Source organism: Capra hircus, chromosome 23, assembly GCF_001704415.2.
Source record: "Capra hircus breed San Clemente chromosome 23, ASM170441v1, whole genome shotgun sequence".
NCBI lineage: Eukaryota > Metazoa > Chordata > Mammalia > Artiodactyla > Bovidae > Capra > Capra hircus.
In genome coordinates this window covers 20,505,794-20,525,254 of record NC_030830.1, presented here as the reverse complement: position 1 = coordinate 20,525,254, position 19,461 = coordinate 20,505,794, and the positions used below count along the sequence as shown (strand labels likewise).

The window sequence follows — 19,461 nt, the reverse complement described above, 5'->3', positions numbered from 1 at the left end:
ACTGGGTTGATCTCCTTGAAGTCCAAGGGACTCAACCAGGAATAAAACTAGTGCCTCTAAATTCGATCTAGGTTTTCTTCCTCCAAGTTACTGAGTAATACTAATCCAGACTCCCCAGTTCGAATGTCAAAATTAAAATTCAACATGTTTTTATCTAATGTCTCTGCTGTATTAGCCTTCCTTTTTCCTTTCACAATACATATGGAGTAGGAAAAGTAATGGACATATAGCTGCTGTGATTGTTTATAAATATTAAATCTGTAATTTTGGATAAATAACTCCAAAAGCCAGACTTTGTACGTCTTTATCATAAAAATTCTGGTTATTCAACTCCTGACTTACTTGGCTTCAGATTATGATATGAAATTAATTTTTTGAGAGGAATTTCTATCAAGCTTCAGAAATAAACCCAAATTTGCATGAAGGTTTATTTTACAATAAAGGTAGAACTTTATATTATTATAATTTCATGTCATCAAGATAATTTTTTAATAGAATGTGATTGTGCCAACTGATTAAAATCTTTTTAAAAAGATCATAAATTCCTACCTTCAAATTAACTCCAAAACAATAAAAACTGTAAGTGTAGAAACAAGATAATAGCATACAAAAGATCTACAATCACTCAAAAAATCACTAAAACTCAGGGCTTAAAATGATTAAAGCATTCGTTACATAAAAATTTCTGTAAAGATGAATAAGATACACAAAATGAAACAAAAAATGTGATAAACTTCCAAAAATATTTGTGAAGCATCTTCTCTGTCCATAGCATTCTCCAGGCAAGAAGACTGGAGTGCAGAGCCATTGCCTTCTCCAGGGAATCTTCCCAACCCAGGGAGGAATCCAGGTCTCCCAGACTGCAGGCAGATTCTTTACTGTCTGAGCCACCAGGGAAGTCCCATGTGAAAGACTAAAACAGGCTAAACTCAACATATACATGTCAATTATTTTAAAAAAATCAGTATGGAAAAAAAAAAAGATCCAACTGAAACAACAGCAAAGGTACAGAACATAGGCTTTTGGTTGACTTTCAAATATATGATAAAGTGGTTTATTCTTATACATACAAAAATGCAAATTATATTAAATGGGTAATAATTTTTGCTTATCAAATTGCAAACAGCAAAATACTTTATGTCATGTTGAAAAGCCATTTTGCTTTAGCTTTTTTTTTTTTTTTTAGAGTATTTTAAGACTATATGTGAAAAGTGAAGTTGCTCAGTCATGTCTAACTCTTTGCGACCCCATGGACTGTAGCCCACCAGGTTCCTCTGTCCATGGGATTTCCCAGGCAAGAATACTGGAGCGGGTTGCCATTTCCTTCTCTAGGGGGTTTTCCTGGCCCAGGGATCGAACCCGGGTCTCCAGCATTGCGGGCAGACACTTTACCATCTGAGCCACCAGGGAATCCCATAAGACTATATACTATGTGCAAAAATGTACATCTACTGACACAGCATTTCCATTTCCAGAATTCACCCAGACAGACATTCTCACACAGGCATGCAGAGACGGATGTGCAAAGACCTTTACTGCAGCACTGTTTGCATTAGCAAAAGGCTACAAACATCATAAGTGACTACCAGCCCTGGAGTTGTTAAATATGTCTTTACAAAGTAACATTATGTATTTATTAAAATTAACGAGGCAAGTCTATGGCTACAGAATTAGAATGGTCTCTAAGGTATATATATTTGAGAAAAAAAGTTACAGGAGGGTACTGATGACACAAGATGCTATTTATTTATCTATCAGCATACATGTATAAATAAACGTATGTATAAAAACACACTTGCACATACCCTAAGTGTGCTAGTTTGTATACAGAAGCTATCAGGAAGAGCAGAGTGCAATCATGGAGTCAGGAGGGAAGGAGAAGTTTATTTGCCCCATGAAGAGTCTTACTATGTGTATTTCTTGTCTTCAAGAAATACTAGGTTTTTCACATTTTTTAAACTTTTAACAATAATAAGGATAAAACAACTCTACACAACTATGGTGTCCTTCATGGGAGGTTTCCTGAGGGATATAAAGAGAATATGTTGACAGCTGTGAAAAAAATGTGCTTAAAGCCTGCAATGCAGGAGACCTAGGTTCGATCCCTGGATCGGGAAGATGTCCTGGAGAAGGGAATGGCAATCCCCTCCAGTATTCTTGCCTGGAGAATCCCATGGACAGAGGAGCCTGGTGGGCTTCAGTCCATAAGGTTGCAAAGAGTTGGACACAACTGAGTGACTAACATTTTCACTCACTTTCAAAGCTTGAAATTAAATAAACCAACATCTTACCTTAACCAAATTCCCCTTATATGCATCTCTTTATTTTTCATAAGACTTGACTTTTTACTCAATGATTTCTCAAAGATATATGTAAATAATATGAAGTCAAATATTTCTACATAGTTTAAAAAAACAAACAGCAGAAGCTAGTATTCCATATCCTCTCAACCTCCATTTTCTGTTATGACAAGAAAGTACATTCAGCTCTTCTAGAGTTTTCACCTGGCAGTTTCTTGAATATTTCTAAATTATTTCAACATTTTCAAACATTGTCACTCATTGCTTAAGAGTGCTAGATACCACTCCATGCACTTAGAATGTGTCAGCCAGTAACAAAGATTGTTGTCTCTTTGAAGTTAAAATTTAAGGGGAAGGAGGAAGATAATAACAAATAAGCCTAATAAATTATGCTGTAGAGTATTTCAGAAGAGGAAAAGTGCTCTGGGTGAAAGAAACCATAGAGTAGGAAGAGAAGCATCCAGTGGATGAGATGGACAGATGGTAGAATTAAACGGAGCCGTCAGGAGAGCTCTCCTTGAGAAGGTGAGATTTAAACACTTGAAGGAGAGGAAGAAGTGAGCCAAGCAGGTATAAAGCTTCCCAGCCAGAGAATGGCAAAGGCCTTACCTGGTGTATTTTAATAACAACATGGAGGCCAACAGGCTGAGCTGAGTGAGTCAGGAGGGAGTTGGGAGATGAGGTCAGTAGATGCCACTGTAAAAATTTGGGCTTTTCCTGTGTTTAGACATTTAGGGCTTTAAAAAGAGAAATGAGAAGATGAATGATTGACCTTGAATTTCAGAATATCTGTTGTGTCTAGAATTCCCTGGAAACATGGAAGTGATTACAAAAACAGATACTAAGACAGCAATCTAGCTGAGAGATGATGGAGACTCAGAGCAGGGTCTTAGCAAGAGAAGTGGTGAAATTCTGGATATCTTTGAAATTGAAGATAATAGAATTTCCTGAGGCATTGGATGTTGGCTGCTGTGTTTTATTTCTGCCTCCCAATCTTTTAAAAGCAGTCAGATGTCATACTTTTCTCTATAAATCACCTACTGTCTTCCACCGCTAGTGGTAATGAACCCACCTGCCAATGCAGAAGATTAAAAAAGAGACTCAAGTTTGATCCCTGGGTCAGGATGAGTCCTGGAGGAGAATCAGGCATCCCACTCCAGTATTCTTATCTGGAGAATTCCCACAGACAGAGGAGCCTTGTGGGCTACAGTCCATGGTGTCTCAAGGAGTTGGACATGACTGAAGTGTCTGAGCACACAAGCACCTACTTTCCACCTCCCTAATGTTTATAGATCTCTTCTCTGCTCATAGTTTGGCTTCAGTTTGATTTGTTCTTACAGATTCATACAATTTTTCATTTAATACAATTTTTATGGTTTTTGGAAAGGAATGGGAATAAATATTTTTGCTAAATTTGCTATGTTTAATCAGAACCATTTTTCAAAAAATCTATTTAGATAGCTGGTTATGAGGATAAAATAGAAAATATATGTCAAGCTGGAAAAATGCACCTTAACTTTTTATTCAGCAAAGATTTATACAATTACAAAATGTAAGGTGCCATATTATTTTTATTCTTGATGTACATCATTGGAAGCCAATGATGTGATTTTCATCCTTCAAAGATTATGCCCTCTAAGCCTTACCAGATTCAGAATATTCTTTCCTGGAAAGCAACTTTCTTGATTCCACGTATATTTGCAGTTTTATCTCTTTCTTCAAAGTACTACATAATAAACAGTGAAAGTGATAGTTGCTCAGTCATGTCTGACTCTTTGCGACCCCATGGACTGTAGCCCATCAGGCTCCCCCATCTATGGTATTTCCCAGGCCAGAATACTGGAGTGGGTTGCCATTTCCTTCTCCAGGGGGTCTTTCCAACACAGGGATTGAACCGGTCTCTTGCATTGTGGACAGATTCTTTACCATCTGAGTTATAAGGGAACCTCAGGAATCCCCTATAAAATAAATTTCATGATTTATGAAGCAATTACAATAGATCTATCCTTTAGTATGAATTTCTTAAACACATAGATATTCGATATACTTGCCCTTTTGTTTTATTTTGCATCTATCATGATCTTCAATTAATTTTAATCATTTCATAAATAATGAAATATATTTTATAGGAATCGGACACGACTGAGCGATTTCACTTTCACTTTTCACTTTCATGCATTGGAGAAGGAAATGGCAACCCACTCCAGTGTTCTTGCCTGGAGAATCCCAGGGATGGGAGAGCCCGGTGGGCTGCCATCTCTGGGGTCGCACAGACTGATGCGACTTAGCAGCAGCAGCAGCAGCAGCAGCAGCAGCAGCATTATATATTATTCCTCATTAATTCTAGGATATTCTAATTCTTCACAGTGATAAACATACAATGGTGCATAAGTTATTACTGATTGAGTAAATTAGGGATAAACTTACATGTTGATTTATGACTCGGTTTGTCGGTTCTTAGTGCACGTTTTCATCTTAAGGAGAGTTCTTAAACGGTAGAGATCACAGGTTCATTTTCTTTAGTATAAATTTCTTATTGATTTAGGTTTAATGTGAGAAATTAAGTAACTGAAAATTAAAAAGGTTAACTGTGAGGATAATAGGAGACACAGCTTACAGTTATAAAAACTAAGAGAAAAAATATGGATAATTATACAGGTGATTAATGGATCCTGCTGATAAAGCTTTTCAGGAGAACCTTGCCAATAAAGACTTCATCTGTTACTATTATAATAGATGAATTCAGTCTGGAGGTTGGGAGGTGAACTATAAGCAAATATGAAGTGGACTAGGAATAGAGATATCTTTGTTGAGAGTTTACATGAGGAACACTTTTTCCCCTCAGCTCTGGCAATGGAAAACCACCAAAATCAAAGCAAGACTTAGATATTATAATTGATTCAAAATTATTAGATCACAGTGGTCATGTATAGATGTGAGAGTTGGACTGTGAAGAAAGCTGAATGCTGAAGAATTGATGCTTTTGAACTGTGGTGTTGGAGAAGACTCTTGAGAGTCCCTTGGACTGCAAGGAGATCCAACCAGTCCATTCTAAAGGGGATCAGCCCTGGGTGTACTTTGGCAGGAATGATGCTAAAGCTGAAACTCCAGTACTTTGGCCACGCCATGCGAAGAGTTGACTCATTGGAAAAGACTCTGATGCTGGGAGGGATTGGGGGCACGAAGAGAAGGGGACAACAGAGGATGAGATGGTTGGATGGCATCACTGACTCGATGGATATGAGTTTGAGTGAACTCCGGTAGATGGTGATGGACAGGGAGGCCTGGCATGCTGCAATTCATGGGGTCGCAAAGAGTCAGACACAACTGAGTGACTGAACTGAACTGAGACTAATTGCTATTGGCTTGTCTATGAAAAAAAAAAAAAAGCATGTTTGAATGAAACAACTTACCAACATATTTGATTAGATGTCAAAAGCAGAACTCATTTGATTTTCATAACTGAAACTAGTAGAGTTGTGAGCTGCAACAACCCACAAAATTTATGCCTGGAAAACATATATTTACTATCAGGGTCACTCAGTCTGACACCATGCTTATCACCAAGATCAACAAAGTTTATTAATGATAACTAACATTGACCAAATTCTTACTATATGCCTTCTAAGGCTGTCCTCAGTTTAGAAATGGAGAAAATGAGGGTTAGAAATTCTTAGTGATTTACATGGAGATATGCAGTTGGGAAATAAATGATGGAGACAGGACATAGTGTCTGATCTCTGAGTTCAAATATTCTTTACTACCACATTCCTATACTTGTCCTTTCGGAAATAACAGCTTAGGTTCTGTTGTCACAATTGAAAGCAAATGTGTCACACTTTTTGAGCGGAGAAAATAAACATGTTTTTTCCATATTATGAAGACAAAAAAAAAAATGGACTAACTTATTTTTGCCACATTTTTCAGGTGACTATTTTTCATCTTCTTTCCTTCCTTCTCTCTTTCTTTCTTTAGAATTCTGATTTATTTGGCAGACTTTCTGAGGACTTCAGGCCTGGGAAGCAGTCTCTCAGAACAGCTCTCCTCAGGTGATTATTTTTCCATCCAGATATAAATGAGCAACTGTTCAGTTCAGTTCAGTTCAGTCGCTCAGTCATGTCCGACTCTTTGTGACCCCATGAATCGCAGCACACCATGCCTCCCTGTTCATCACCATCTCCCGGAGTTCACTCAGACTCATGTCCATTGAGTCAGTGATGCCATCCAGCTATCTCATCCTCAGTCGTCCCTTTCTCCGACTGCCCCCAATCCCTCCCAGCATCAGAGTCTTTTCCAATGAGTCAACTCTTCGCATGGCGTGGCCAAAGTACTGGAGTTTCAGCTTCAGCATCATTCCCTCCAAAGAAATCCCAGTGTTGACCTCCTTCAGAATGGACTGGTTGGATCTCCTTGCAGTCCAAGGGACTCTCAAGAGTCTTCTCCAACACAACAGTTCAAAAGCATCAATTCTTCCACACTCAGCCTTCTTCACAGTCCAACTCTCACATCCACACATGACCACTGGAAAAACCATAGCCTTGAATAGACAGACCTTAGTCGGCAAAGGAATGTCTCTGCTTTTGAATATACTATCTAGGTTGGTCATAACTTTTCTTCCAAGGAGTAAGCATCTTTTAATTTCATGGCTGCAGTCACCATCTGCAGTGATTTTGGAGCCCAAAAAAATAAAGTCTGACACTGTTTCCACTGTTTCCCCATCTATTTCCCATGAAGTGATGGGACTGGATGCCACGATCTTCGTTTTCTGAATGTTGAGCTTTAAGCCAACTTTTTCACTCTCCTCTTTCACTTTCATCAAGAGGCTTTTTAGTTCCTCTTCACTTTCTGCCATATGGGTGGTTTCATCTGCATATCTGAGGTTATTGATATTTCTCCCGGCAATCTTGATTCCAGCTTGTGTTTCTTCCAGTCCAGCGTTTCTCATGATGTACTCTGCATAGAAGTTAAATAAGCAGGGTGACAATATACAGCCTTAACGTACACCTTTTCCTATTTGGAACCAGTCTGTTGTTCCATGTCCAGTTCTAACTGTTACCTCCTGACCTGCATACAGATCTCTCAAGAGGCAGGTTAGATGGTCTGGTATTCCCACCTCTTTCAGAATTTTCCACAGTTTACTGTGATCCACACAGTCAAAGGCTTTGGCATAGTCAATAAAGCAGAAATAGATGTTTTTCTGGAACTCTCTTGCTTTTTCCATGATCCAGTGGAAGTTGGAATAGGGAAAAGGAGTCCAAAATGGTGGTGGCTAAAATACAAGGAAGGGAAAAGTCCTTGAAGATAGAACAGAGGAAGGTCAAAGGAAGGTCCGAGGACCAGAGTGAAGACTTCAGGTAAAACAGCACTCCTGGCTAAGCCCAATTTGCATAGTGCAGGCCCAGGGGGAAGAAAAAAACATAAAAGAGGAGCCAAAGGGCTCTCTCTCTCTCTCCCGCGTGCTGGGGCCCTCTTCTCTTTGAGTCTTTGGATCGAAGTGCCCTCACACCTCGAAGATGAATTTTCCAGCTATCTTCTAAATAAAATAGAGCTGTAACACTCTATAACACTGATTTGTCTAAGAGCTATAACACGGTCTATTCGAGACCTGAGAGCTATAACAGGGTCTGTCCAAGACCCAAGAACTGCGACATGCTGAGGGGGCTTTAATGTCCGTCACTTCAAATCTTTGTTGTTATGAGACAAAAACCAAGGAGAATACACTCACCTGACAGTAACTAATTATTGACTATGTAAATTGAACATAACTGTAAGCAGTAAGCATATATAGACTAAAATAGAGGGAATATTATGATCAGAAAATAAGATTGAAAAGATGGTAATTGCTATTTATTGATCACCTTTTGCATATGCTTTACTTATTGTTTTGTGCTGGTCTCAGCCTACGGGTAAACAGTGTTGTGGCTGGATTAGCCCTTTGTGGTTCTTATTCTGATTGCAAGATGTCCTCAACAATAACCACTGAGAAACTTGAAAAAAGAACAAGGTTCATTACTAACAAGTTCAAGAGTATACACAGCAAGTCTGGTCTTGAATAGAGAGAGAGCAGGTCTAGGGTTTTGCTTTCAATGAGGCTGAAGGTGGTGGCCTTGGATTTCTCGGTTCCCTCTTCATTGGTGAAAACATAAGAGAGGGAATTAAAAGAGCAGGAAGTGAAAAACAAGTGGCCCAAATTGTCAGTTACCCAAAATCAATCAAGATCTCTGAAACAAAAGAGTCTAAGAGTATGGGATTGGGGGCAGCCTGGCTCTTTATCTGTTCATGTGATTAGCAATGGTTCTTTTTAAGAACATTTGAAGTGGATGCCTCCATAATCATAGCTTAAGTCAGGCACTTGCATTACAAAATGAACAAAGAAAAGCCTCTTAAACTTACACTACGTTGCCTTTTGGATCTTTTGATAAACATAATAATGACGTTTCATTCATTTTTTACTCCTAAGTAAATATGATACAAAAAATCTTTAATAAAACTTGCACAAGCTCAGAAAGGAAGTTGTGGAGTTAAAATCCACACATTTAGAGTCTATTCGCTTCACTGGACACCACAGAGCAAATGAAAGCTCTTTATTGTGATAAATGGGAAATTACTTTTAGACAGAGTTGTTTCGAGGAATTGTTAGAATACTGTTGGGAAGGATATAGTGTAGAAGCAGCCAGGGAAGTAGTTGTTAAGCACCTCATAAAAATGGAAAGAAATGAAAGACTAAAAAGAGGGAAAGGAAGGAAGCAACAAAAAGGAGGGGAGGGAAGGGAAGGCAAGGGGTAATACAGGAGAGAACAATTGGAAAAATAGAATGAACAGTGGAAAAAGGAAAGGAAGGTTGAAGAAAAGCAGGAAGGGAGGGCAAGAAACAGAAATTATGTGAATAATGGACAATTAAAGGGTGTGGGGAGATAGCGGCTTCAAAGGGTCCAAAATAAGCCTGGGAAAGAGGTTGCGAGCACAGATGATTCTGAGGCCGAATAGCAGACTGTGATGACTGTGTGTGTTCCTTATAGGTTAGTGTTTCTTTAGAGAAAGAATGTACAAGATGACTTTCAGCTTCATTTTGCCATCAAAAAATTGACCTCTTTGTGCTCAGCTTCATTTTTTTTTTATGAGCCTAGGTCTCTGGCTCTGTGAAAAAGTCTTCCCAGTGCTACTTTCACATCTTTATTCCTCAGTGTGTAGATGAGAGGATTGAGGGCTGGAGTCACTACTGTGTAGAAGAGGGAGATGAATTTCCCATACGTATGGGCATAAGAACTGTTGGGCTTGATGTAAACAGCTGTAATGGTCCCATAGAAGAGGGATACTACCATCAAGTGGGATCCACATGTCCCCAGGGCTTTGCGCCAGGCCTGGACTGTCTTGATCCTAATAATTGCCTTGACTATATGTCCATAGGACATCAATATCAGTGCTAAGGGCAAGAGGAGCAAGACCAATGAAGCAATGAATAGCTGGACCTCATTGGCATGGATATCCACACATGCAAGTTTAATCATTGAGGGTACCTCACAGAAGAAATGATGGAGCCACCGGTGTCCACAGCGAGGCAGCCAGAGGGTAACAGTGCTCTGGGTGAGAGTGTTTCCTACTCCACTCAGCCACGCAACCCCTGCCAGAGCCTGGCACAGCCGCAGGTTCATTACAGCTGCGTAGTGAAGAGGTTTGCACACTGCAGCGTAGCGATCAAAAGCCATTACAGCCAGGAGGACGCACTCAGTGGAGCCCAGAGCCAGAGAGACGTAGAGCTGGACAGCACAGCCCAGGGCTGTTATGGTTTTGGCTGGTCCTCTTAAGTTCCACAGCAGCTGGGGGACAATACTGGTAGTAAAGCAGATATCAACTAGGGAGAGGTGAGTAAGGAAAAAGTACATGGGTGTTCTGAGTTTAGAGTCTGTAGAGGAGATCAGAATAATGACTGTATTTCCCACCAGAGTCAGGAGATACGATACCAAAACAACCACAAAGAGTATCTTTTCTAGGTTGGGCTGATCAGAGAAGCCCACCAGGACAAAGTCTTCTTTGACACTGCTACTGTTCATGCCCATCACCCTGTTCACAAAAAGGAGGAAAACATTGTAAGAATTTAGAGAAAGGATAATGTATTGGCCTCTGGTCACAATGTGGTGGTGGTGGTAGTTTGGTTGCTAAGTTGTGTCTGCCTCTTGCAACTGCATGGACTGTAAGCATGTCAGGCTCCTCTGTCCATGGGATTCTCCAGGCAAGAATACTGGAGTGGGTTGCCATTTCCTCCTTCCTGACCCAGGGATCTAACCTGCACCTCCTACATTGCAGGCAGATTCTTTACCAGTGGAGCCACCAGGGAAGCCAAGATCAACATTTTAAAATTTCTCCTTGAAACACTGACTCTGAGAGAAATTACTGTGCCCCATAGAATAAATTTTGGCAGTGTCCTTCAGAAGCTGCAGCAAATGACAATAAAGCCCAGACTACAAAGAGAGGTACATGATGGCTAATTTTAGAAGAAAGAATTTTCTTGAGAGATAACTATTAGAAGGTGAGATAAAATTTATCACAAAAAATAAAGAATAGCAGAAGAATAAAATGCATATGATCAATTTATAGCTTATGAAAAATCATTCAAATTAAATGGGGAAAACTTAGTAATACTGATACATAATATGTATAAATAATATTTCAATTATTCAACTGTAATTTTGAGTTGGGCATTTTTCCCCAGGATTTTCATATATATAAATAACAGCCTACTTCTGGAGATTATAGAGATTATTTATCCTATAAAATGGCAAACATTTGGCTATTGAAAGGAATAATATTAACATTTATATCTAAATATTGAATCATTATGCACACATGATTTCAAAAATCTATTTCCTTTAAGGATTAGTCAACTCATTTGTCCTACCACTTATTAGTGATGTAAATTCATAAACATATTCAGAGCAAACCTCCTTGCCTTCTTTGGTGTGTGGTGTTGAGGAAGGGAGTCAGCTTTCCTGTCTTGTGTGTTGAAAGAAGAGGTGGTTGAATCTGATGAAAGGAATGAGGATCAGGAAAGGAAGCATCTTTGATGGGATGAAAAAGCCTGCTTCAGTGCACTTCAAATCCACATTGAATTTTTATCTTCAGGAAGATTAAAAGGCCAGGATTTGTAACGGACTTTTAAAAAGTCCAAACAGCTATAAATGCAAATGTTTAAAGTATATTCACTGATACAAACCTTATTTCCCAAAGATCGTAACTCTATTTCCTGTTTAAGACAAACAGGTACTTTTACATGTCATAAGTGAAAATCACTCAGATTTCAAAATTCTTCCTTAATAATTGCATATCCTAAAATTGTTTTATTACTTGTTGGGAAGATTAATCATGGATGTAAAATATACTCATATATAAGATGTATTGATTTCACTTATCACGTAAAAATGATACTTAGAAGAACCCAGTGAAAAGGAAAGAAGTTAAGGGAAGCATCCAGTGTGAGATCTCGACATTCAACAGCAGCATGATGTCACTGAGTGATCACTCAAAATAGCAAAAGTAAATAACAGTAAAATGAGCATACAAAAGGACCTCTAAGGAACAAACCAGTTTATATCATACAGACATATTTTTCTTATAAACACTCTCACAATTATATATCTTCATATGCATGTACAAAAATACAAATACATGCATATGTGCATAATTCCTTCGATTCTATAATTCATGGTCAATTCCCAACTATTTAGTCCCCTAAAAAGTACTCATTTTTCCTATCAAAGGAGTAACAAAAAGCCAAACCCAGGTCTCTTGTTTGATTTTCTTTAATTCAGACTGCAGGTTGCTACCTTATCCTCTCAAATGAGAATTTCTCCTGTCTTTTAACTCCTACCACATTCCCCCACACGTATATGCAATACCTCAACAGAAATACCATGAAAGATCAATTCACAGTCATGAACTTGCCCCTCATTTATACAGAGAGTTATAACAGTATGTTCACTTTAGGTTTCTAGAAGGATTATATTCCACTATGATGCAAAATTTATCATCACTCATGTACCATATGATCTTCACACCTGGATGAACATCACTTTAAAATAGAATCTCAATTTGCCATTAAAAGTTAAGAGTCAAAAGTATGTTGTAGATATAAAAGCAAGGCATCAGAAGATGTAAATAAGTTAAAAGAGGAACATTTCCAGATTTCCTTTTTTTTTTTTGTATACTGATACTCTCATTGTGAAAAAAAACTTTAAGTCATAGGATTCAAATTATTATTACTTTGAAATGAGCTCTGAAGGCCCATGTACTAGTTTTAGGGACTGTTATTTAAGATGGAGCTTCCTTAAGGTCAGCAAGTCAGGAGAGACTGGAAAGGATACAGATCACCAAATATGGAAAAGTTCCATGGAAACAGTTCTCCCAACATGGCAATTAATATCAGGACCTGTAGCATCATAAGAACTGTCCCAGGAGATGATCCTGAAAGAGAGAGTTTGTTCCTCTGATTTTTCTTGTTTCCATTTAGGCCAACAGAGATATTTAAAGTCGGCCCTCATTACCACCCAATGCTGAGTTGTTTTCTCATTTCTGCCATATTCGTGTTAAATTTCTAATAATATAATCTATATTATACATATATGTACCTGCTATTTACAAATATATTCTGTTATATTTATAATTGAAGGTTACAAATTGAATTGTAACCTTGAATATTTGTATATTTAAGAATATACAAAAAGAAATCTTGTGTATTTGAATTGAAGATGCAAATATTCTTCATACTTTCTGTATTTTAAATTTTAGCCAATCTGGTTGTATATTTCATGATTTCAATTTTTACTCCCCTGATAACTGATGAAGTTAGCTAGTTGATCTCACATTAATAATTGCCTGATAATTGACTAAAAATAACATAAATGTGAGAAACAGAAAAGTCAGTCTTTTACTACAGAGACTAGTAAACATTCCAGCCTAGATTCCCCTTTTCCCTTTGCACAGGTTTACCCTGGCAAGTTCAGAAACTACACTTATCAGCTAGAGGCACAGAGGAAGATGCACAAGATGGAAAACAGGGACTGACTTCACCCAAATCCCCACTGCAAGTTCTCAGACCGGAACAGGGTCAAGCTCAGGAAACACAGAATCTTTACATGTAAATTAAGTGTCACTCGACAGTGGACATTTTAATTACTAATGTGAAAACACTTTATTACTAAAAGTTGACTTACCATTTGAAAATGGCTGGAAAGATTATGGGACATTCTAAAGATGTAATCCAGGAGCAGGGAAAGAACTGCTACATGGTACAGGAAGGATGGATAAAGGAATAAAATTGTCGTTCTTCTACTATAATCACACCCATGAGTACTTTTACTGTTAGTATATCATGGGTAAACATGGACTGAGTTTTGCTAGGTAGCAGGTACTCTGCCAAACATGTTACATGAGGTACTCACCACCCTAGGAACTTGATATTATTGTTCCACTTACTATAATGGAATAATTTTACCTACAAGTTCAATAACTTGCCCTGAATATTAAGAAACTGCTGGGTGTTTAAATACTAATAGAACAAAAGACAAATGACAGCATGTTGTAGAAGATAAGGGATACATTAGATCATAATGCTAGAGAACCTGGAATTCTGTGCTACTGATACTTTATTTAAAAAAGGAATGACCAACCCGAGATGGAGTCACTGTGCTAAGCTCAGAAAAGTAAACCGAGACACAAAACCTAACCTAATTGTAGTTACAGCCTCCTTCAGGAGTGTGGTTTTAGCTAGTCAGTCTGGAATTTTCTTGTCAATACACTGAAATAAAATTAATATTTTCTGACAGTACTATAAAAATTTAAAAATAAAATTTCTTCTCTGTCCTTAGCCTCCCCTTTCCCCACACAGTGAATTGTGTCTCTACGTTATGTGTTGATTAAACCTGTCCCATTGGCAGGAACACCTGATTATCCATAAAGGCAGCCACAAGACAACTCCTTAAAAGACAACATTTTTTCTTGATCTTGTTTAGGGTCATATGACTTACCATGAAGGTGCTAAAATCTAATTATATAAACTGTCAAGAATACCTCATTTAATGTACAGCCCTCTGTCTCAAGAAACATATATAAACTGTGTTTTGACTTCTAATGAGGGAACAGTTCTCTGAGCTTTCTGAGATGCTTTTCTTGGGTTATAATTGTTAAATGTGGTTCGAATAAAATTTTCCAATTCTTTCTTAGATAGGCTGAGGCTGATTAAATTTTTGTTGACAGCGCCAATGAGGTAATCTAATACATAGTCCCTTTTCATCCCCCTAGATAGCTTATCTGAACAATCCAGTCCTTTCGCCTTCTGCCTATAAAAGTCTCCTATTATGTATAACTTCTCTTTACTTGGTAGATGGGAAGCTACTTGATTTATGACTTGCTAAATAAACCAATTAAATCATAAAATTTATTAGGCTGAACTTTTGTTTTTGGACGTTAGTAATCAGTGGCTCAGTGGTAAAGAATCTGCCTGCCAATGCAGGAGATGCAGGTTTGATCCCTGGGCTGGGAAGATCCCCTAGAGAATGAAATGGCAACCCACTCTAGTATTCTTGCCTGGGAAATCCCACGGACAGAGGAGTCTGGTGGGCTAAGTTCATGGGGTCACAAAAGAGTAGCACAAGGCTTAGCAACTAAAGAACAGCAATCCTTTGAAGCCACTTAAATTAGAAAAGTAGAATTATATGTGGAAAATAATTTTATGGAATAATCAAACTTATTATGGAGAAAAGAAAGGTTTGAAGAAACAGTCTGGAGGTTTCAGAAATTCAGTCATGGAGTGGGTTGCCATTTCCTTCTCCAAAATTAGAAAAATAGAATTATATATGGAAAATAATTTTATGGAATAATCAAACATTATGGACAAAAGAAGGGTTTGAAGAAACAGTTTAGAAGTTTTAGAAATTCAGTCATAGATAACAACAAGTGTCTCAGAGACTAGAAGGTGAACTACATGAGCTGCTTGGGTTGGTATAAAGGTCTGTTGTGCAGCAGAGAGCATATTACACAGCTGAAAGCACTCACAGTTATCGAAATAACTATAATCTCCACGCCAAATATATCCATAAACTCTTTTCAGCTCAGGGTCATGTGCTTGCAAACTTATTTAAAATCAAGATAGAGAATCTGAATTAGGGCAATGGAATGTGAATAAGATGGAGGAAAAGGGTTAAGATAACAATAAGGAATAAGGTTAAGAAGACTTTCATATTCATGTGAGCATCAGGTAGACCTAACTGTAAAGTAGAACTCATATTTAGATTTTATGCTGAGTTAGAGGAGTTATGAAAAGGAATGGGGATCCTTTGGTCTATTTAAATGTTATTAAAATAATTTTGGAAAGTGGTGAAAGTTTCTATCAGAGAGATCAGATGGTTAAGGTCTATCAAGTCAACACGAGTTTTTAAATCACAAAAGTGGTGTAGAAATAGCCTTAATTATTGTGTGATTTCTATTAATATATAACAGATGATCGGCTAAACTCAGATTTATTTATCACAACAGTCATGTAAATTAGGAACTCTTATTACCACTCAAGTATTAAGTACTGATCTACTTGATTAGCTTGATAGATTGGGTTTTGAACTCAAGCATGTTGACCCAAAATATCAATCATATTCTCTACAGCACAGATTACATAATTTAAACTGGCTCTTAAGAAGTGAAAATTGGTGCTGATCTAAAGAGAAGTGAAGTAAAGAGAGATTTTGGTTGGTCTCAGCGTTTTCAGCACAATGAAAAAGAAGTGCAATGTACAGGACAATGCAGAATACAAGACAATTGCAAACAAACCAAGCAGAAGTTAAGAAGGATGGAGGAAGACTGCAGAATTTGGAGGTTATAGAACACCATAGTGTTTTTGAAAGTATTTAATAATCTTTAAGATTTATTCAGCACTTACAAGAGCCATGAGTCATTTTAAAGTACATTGCATGAATTAATGTATTTAATTCTCACTGCAAACCTGTGAGGTGATTAAACTGAGAAACAGAGAGATTAAGTAAAGAACAAAAGGTTTTACATAGCTAATAAATAGAAAGAGCAAAGTTTCAAACCAAGTCTGGCTTCAGAACCCATGTATTTTACAGTTTCAGAGACCCTGAAATAAGAAATACAGCATCGAGTAAGATTCAATACAAGGTTTTGCCCTGTAGAACCTTGGTCCATTTGAAATTAGATTACATTAAGTTACATTAAGTTTTAGTATTTCATTAAATTATTAAGTAACTTCTATACTTATTTAACAATTATTTCTATTGCTTTCATTTAAAAGCAAACCTTTTTCTTCCTTAATAGCATTTTAAGTAGATTCATAAATCTGGTACCTTACTGTAAAAAGAGCCCATATTTTCAAGTTTTGTTTTGTTGTTGTTGTTTTTTTCCTTGAAAGAATTGGGATACTGTGGTAGAATGTTTTAAACAATGTCACATTAGGGCTCTTTTACAAAAGAACAGTAATTTCCTCATGCTAATACATACGTTTCCATTTTCTGTTTCATATTAAACACTATTTAATTCCCTAATCAAATATGTAAGCACATACATATTGGGTAGATCACTAAATCTCCCTATTCTGGGATATGCCTTTAAAGACATTTAGTAGAAGAAAGTATGAATATGTTTATAGAACACACACATACACACAGATGAAGTTCCATGAGATACACAAGTAGAGTCTAAATGTGCTTCTTTTTTCTAAACCACAGTAGCCATATTGTTGGTAAATACAGACAGAAAGGTAAGCAGTCACGTGGGAGTAGTTATTAAATCTTAGGTCTCCTTAATAATTTTCCTCAATGAAAAGTCACTGTTTCCTTGATTTTTCCTTAGGAATTTTGTTCTAGTCTCAGCATTCTTCTCAGGGCTCCTTTCACATCCTTGTTCCTCAGAGTATATATGAGGGGGTTCAGGGTGGGAGTTACAACAGTGTAGAAGAGTGTAAGGAACTCCCCCTGGCTATGGCCATAGAATCTCTTTGGTTGAATGTATATGGCTGAGCTGGTCCCAAAGAAGAGGGACACCACCAGCAGATGGGAACCACAGGTCCCTAGAGCCTTACGCCAAGCTTGGAATGACTTAATTTTTGTTACTGCTTTCACGATGAATCCATAAGAGACCAATATCAAAGCCACAGGAAGAAGGAGGAGAACTAATGTGGCTACAAAAAGCTGGACTTCATTTGCATGGATGTCAAAGCAGGCCAAATTGATCATGGCAGGCACTTCACATAAGAAGTTGTGCACACGGTGATGTCCACAGCGAGGAAGGCGAAGGGTGATGGTTCCTTGAATAAGAGCGTTTCCTATTCCACATAGCCAGGCTATTCCTGCTACGGACTTACAAAATGATGGGTGCATAACAATGGTGTAATTGAGAGGTCTGCAGACTGCTACATAGCGATCAAATGCCATGATGGTCAGGAGAACACACTCAGTGGAACCCAGTGAGAGGGACACATAGAGTTGTATGGCACAGCCTGTTGATGTGATGGTCTTGGCTGGTCCCTTCAGGTTCCACAATAACTGTGGGACGATGCTGGTAGTTAAGCAAAGGTCAAGAAAGGAGAGATTTGTGAGGAAGAAATACATAGGTGTGTGAAGTTTGGAGTCCAGGCAGGAGACCAGGATAATGGCTGTGTTGCCCAGGATGGTCAAAAGATAGGATATCAAAATGACCACAAAAAGGATAGCCTCCAATTGAGGCTGGTCTGAGAATCCAAGCAAAATAAAATCTCCCTCAGATGTTTCATTATTTTGTTCCATTAGTCTGTTATTGTAAAAGAGAAAAATGGACACAAAATTCAATTGAGGGAAATAACATTATTGCTACTTACTTGTAAAATTTGAAGTAAACTCAGATTTTCATAACTAGTCAGTTTTCACACAGAAGGAAAAATGGTAATTATTAAAAAAGCATTCTTAAAAACGAAAGCATTGTTTTGTGTCATCATTTCTTGACTCAATAAATATTTGACCCATCCTGTTTTTTGTGCGTGTGACCATTTTATTTTCCCATTTGTTGAAAAGTATTATTTAAGGTAATTTTTCGAAGAAGAAAAGAAAAGCTCTCAGTTTGAGTAGCTATATAATTCTGTTAGTAGAAGTGGGAGGAAAAGAGGATAGGAATGCTGAAGCAAATTTAAGCGCCTAGTATGAAATGAATTATGAGTGATCATTGTTTGCTTCCACAGAAATTACAATGTAAAAATAATGAATAACGAGTCAGTAGATCAGAAAAATAAATGGAACATATTTTGTGTCTTTGTTACTCAAAGACAAAGAAAATTCTGAAAATGTTTCTTATAACTAAATATTTGATCAGAGTGTGTATAGGGTCAGACACAGGTGAATTTCAGCAGAGAGGAAAGCTAAATAACTTTATAAGCTATTTAACAACTGATGACAAGTTTTTATGCCTCAAAGTTGATAAAAAAAGATATTTGTGATACATGCACATAATAACACAGATGTACAAACTCAGGTATGCAATTTGTTCAGTTTTTGATAAAATGTCTTCAGATTTAAAAAAAAAAATAAGGTAAAAACTCACACACACACACCTAATTAAAGACAAGGAATTAGCATTTGGTAATGTCATGAAAAAGCAAAATATGTCTTTGTCATCAGTTTTACATTCTGCAAAACAGAATCAGTCCAGATTATATTTTGCCATACCTCTTCATTTACGATTTTTCTAAAATATCATCTTTTGTGTCCCCAAATTTTATGCTCTCATCAAGCATGTGTGCTCAGTTATGTCCAACTCTTTGCAACCCTGTGAACTATAACTCGCCAGGCTTCTCTGTCCATGGGATTCTCCAGGCAAGAATACTGCAGTGGGTTGCCATTTCCTTCTCCAGTGCATCTTCCCAATTCAGGGACCAAATCCACATCTCCTGAATTGGCAGGCAGATTGTTCACCACTGCACCACCTGGGAAGTCCCCTTTATGTTCTAAAATCAGTATCTTGTTGAATCATTTAGAAATAATGAAAACTAAATTTGTAAGCTTATTCAGGTATGTACATACTTTTACAACTAACATGGCATCTTAAGTGAAATAAACATGCTTTCAAATTTTTGTTTTTTTAATGCTATTGAAGAAAGTTGAACAAATGTAATTGTATGTACTCAAAGTGT

The 19,461-nt window shown here is 37.5% G+C and overlaps 2 protein-coding genes across 2 annotated transcripts; both read right to left on the bottom strand.

Annotated features, from left to right (window-relative positions):
• On the bottom strand, positions 9,416–10,357 carry LOC102172147 (olfactory receptor 2G3-like). Its single transcript, XM_005702168.2, has one exon. It carries the CDS (start codon positions 10,355–10,357, stop codon positions 9,416–9,418), a length of 942 nt encoding a protein of 313 aa, XP_005702225.2.
• LOC102185080 (olfactory receptor 2G3-like) lies at positions 17,150–18,085 on the bottom strand. The gene has a single exon (XM_005701545.2). It carries the CDS (start codon positions 18,083–18,085, stop codon positions 17,150–17,152), a length of 936 nt encoding a protein of 311 aa, XP_005701602.2.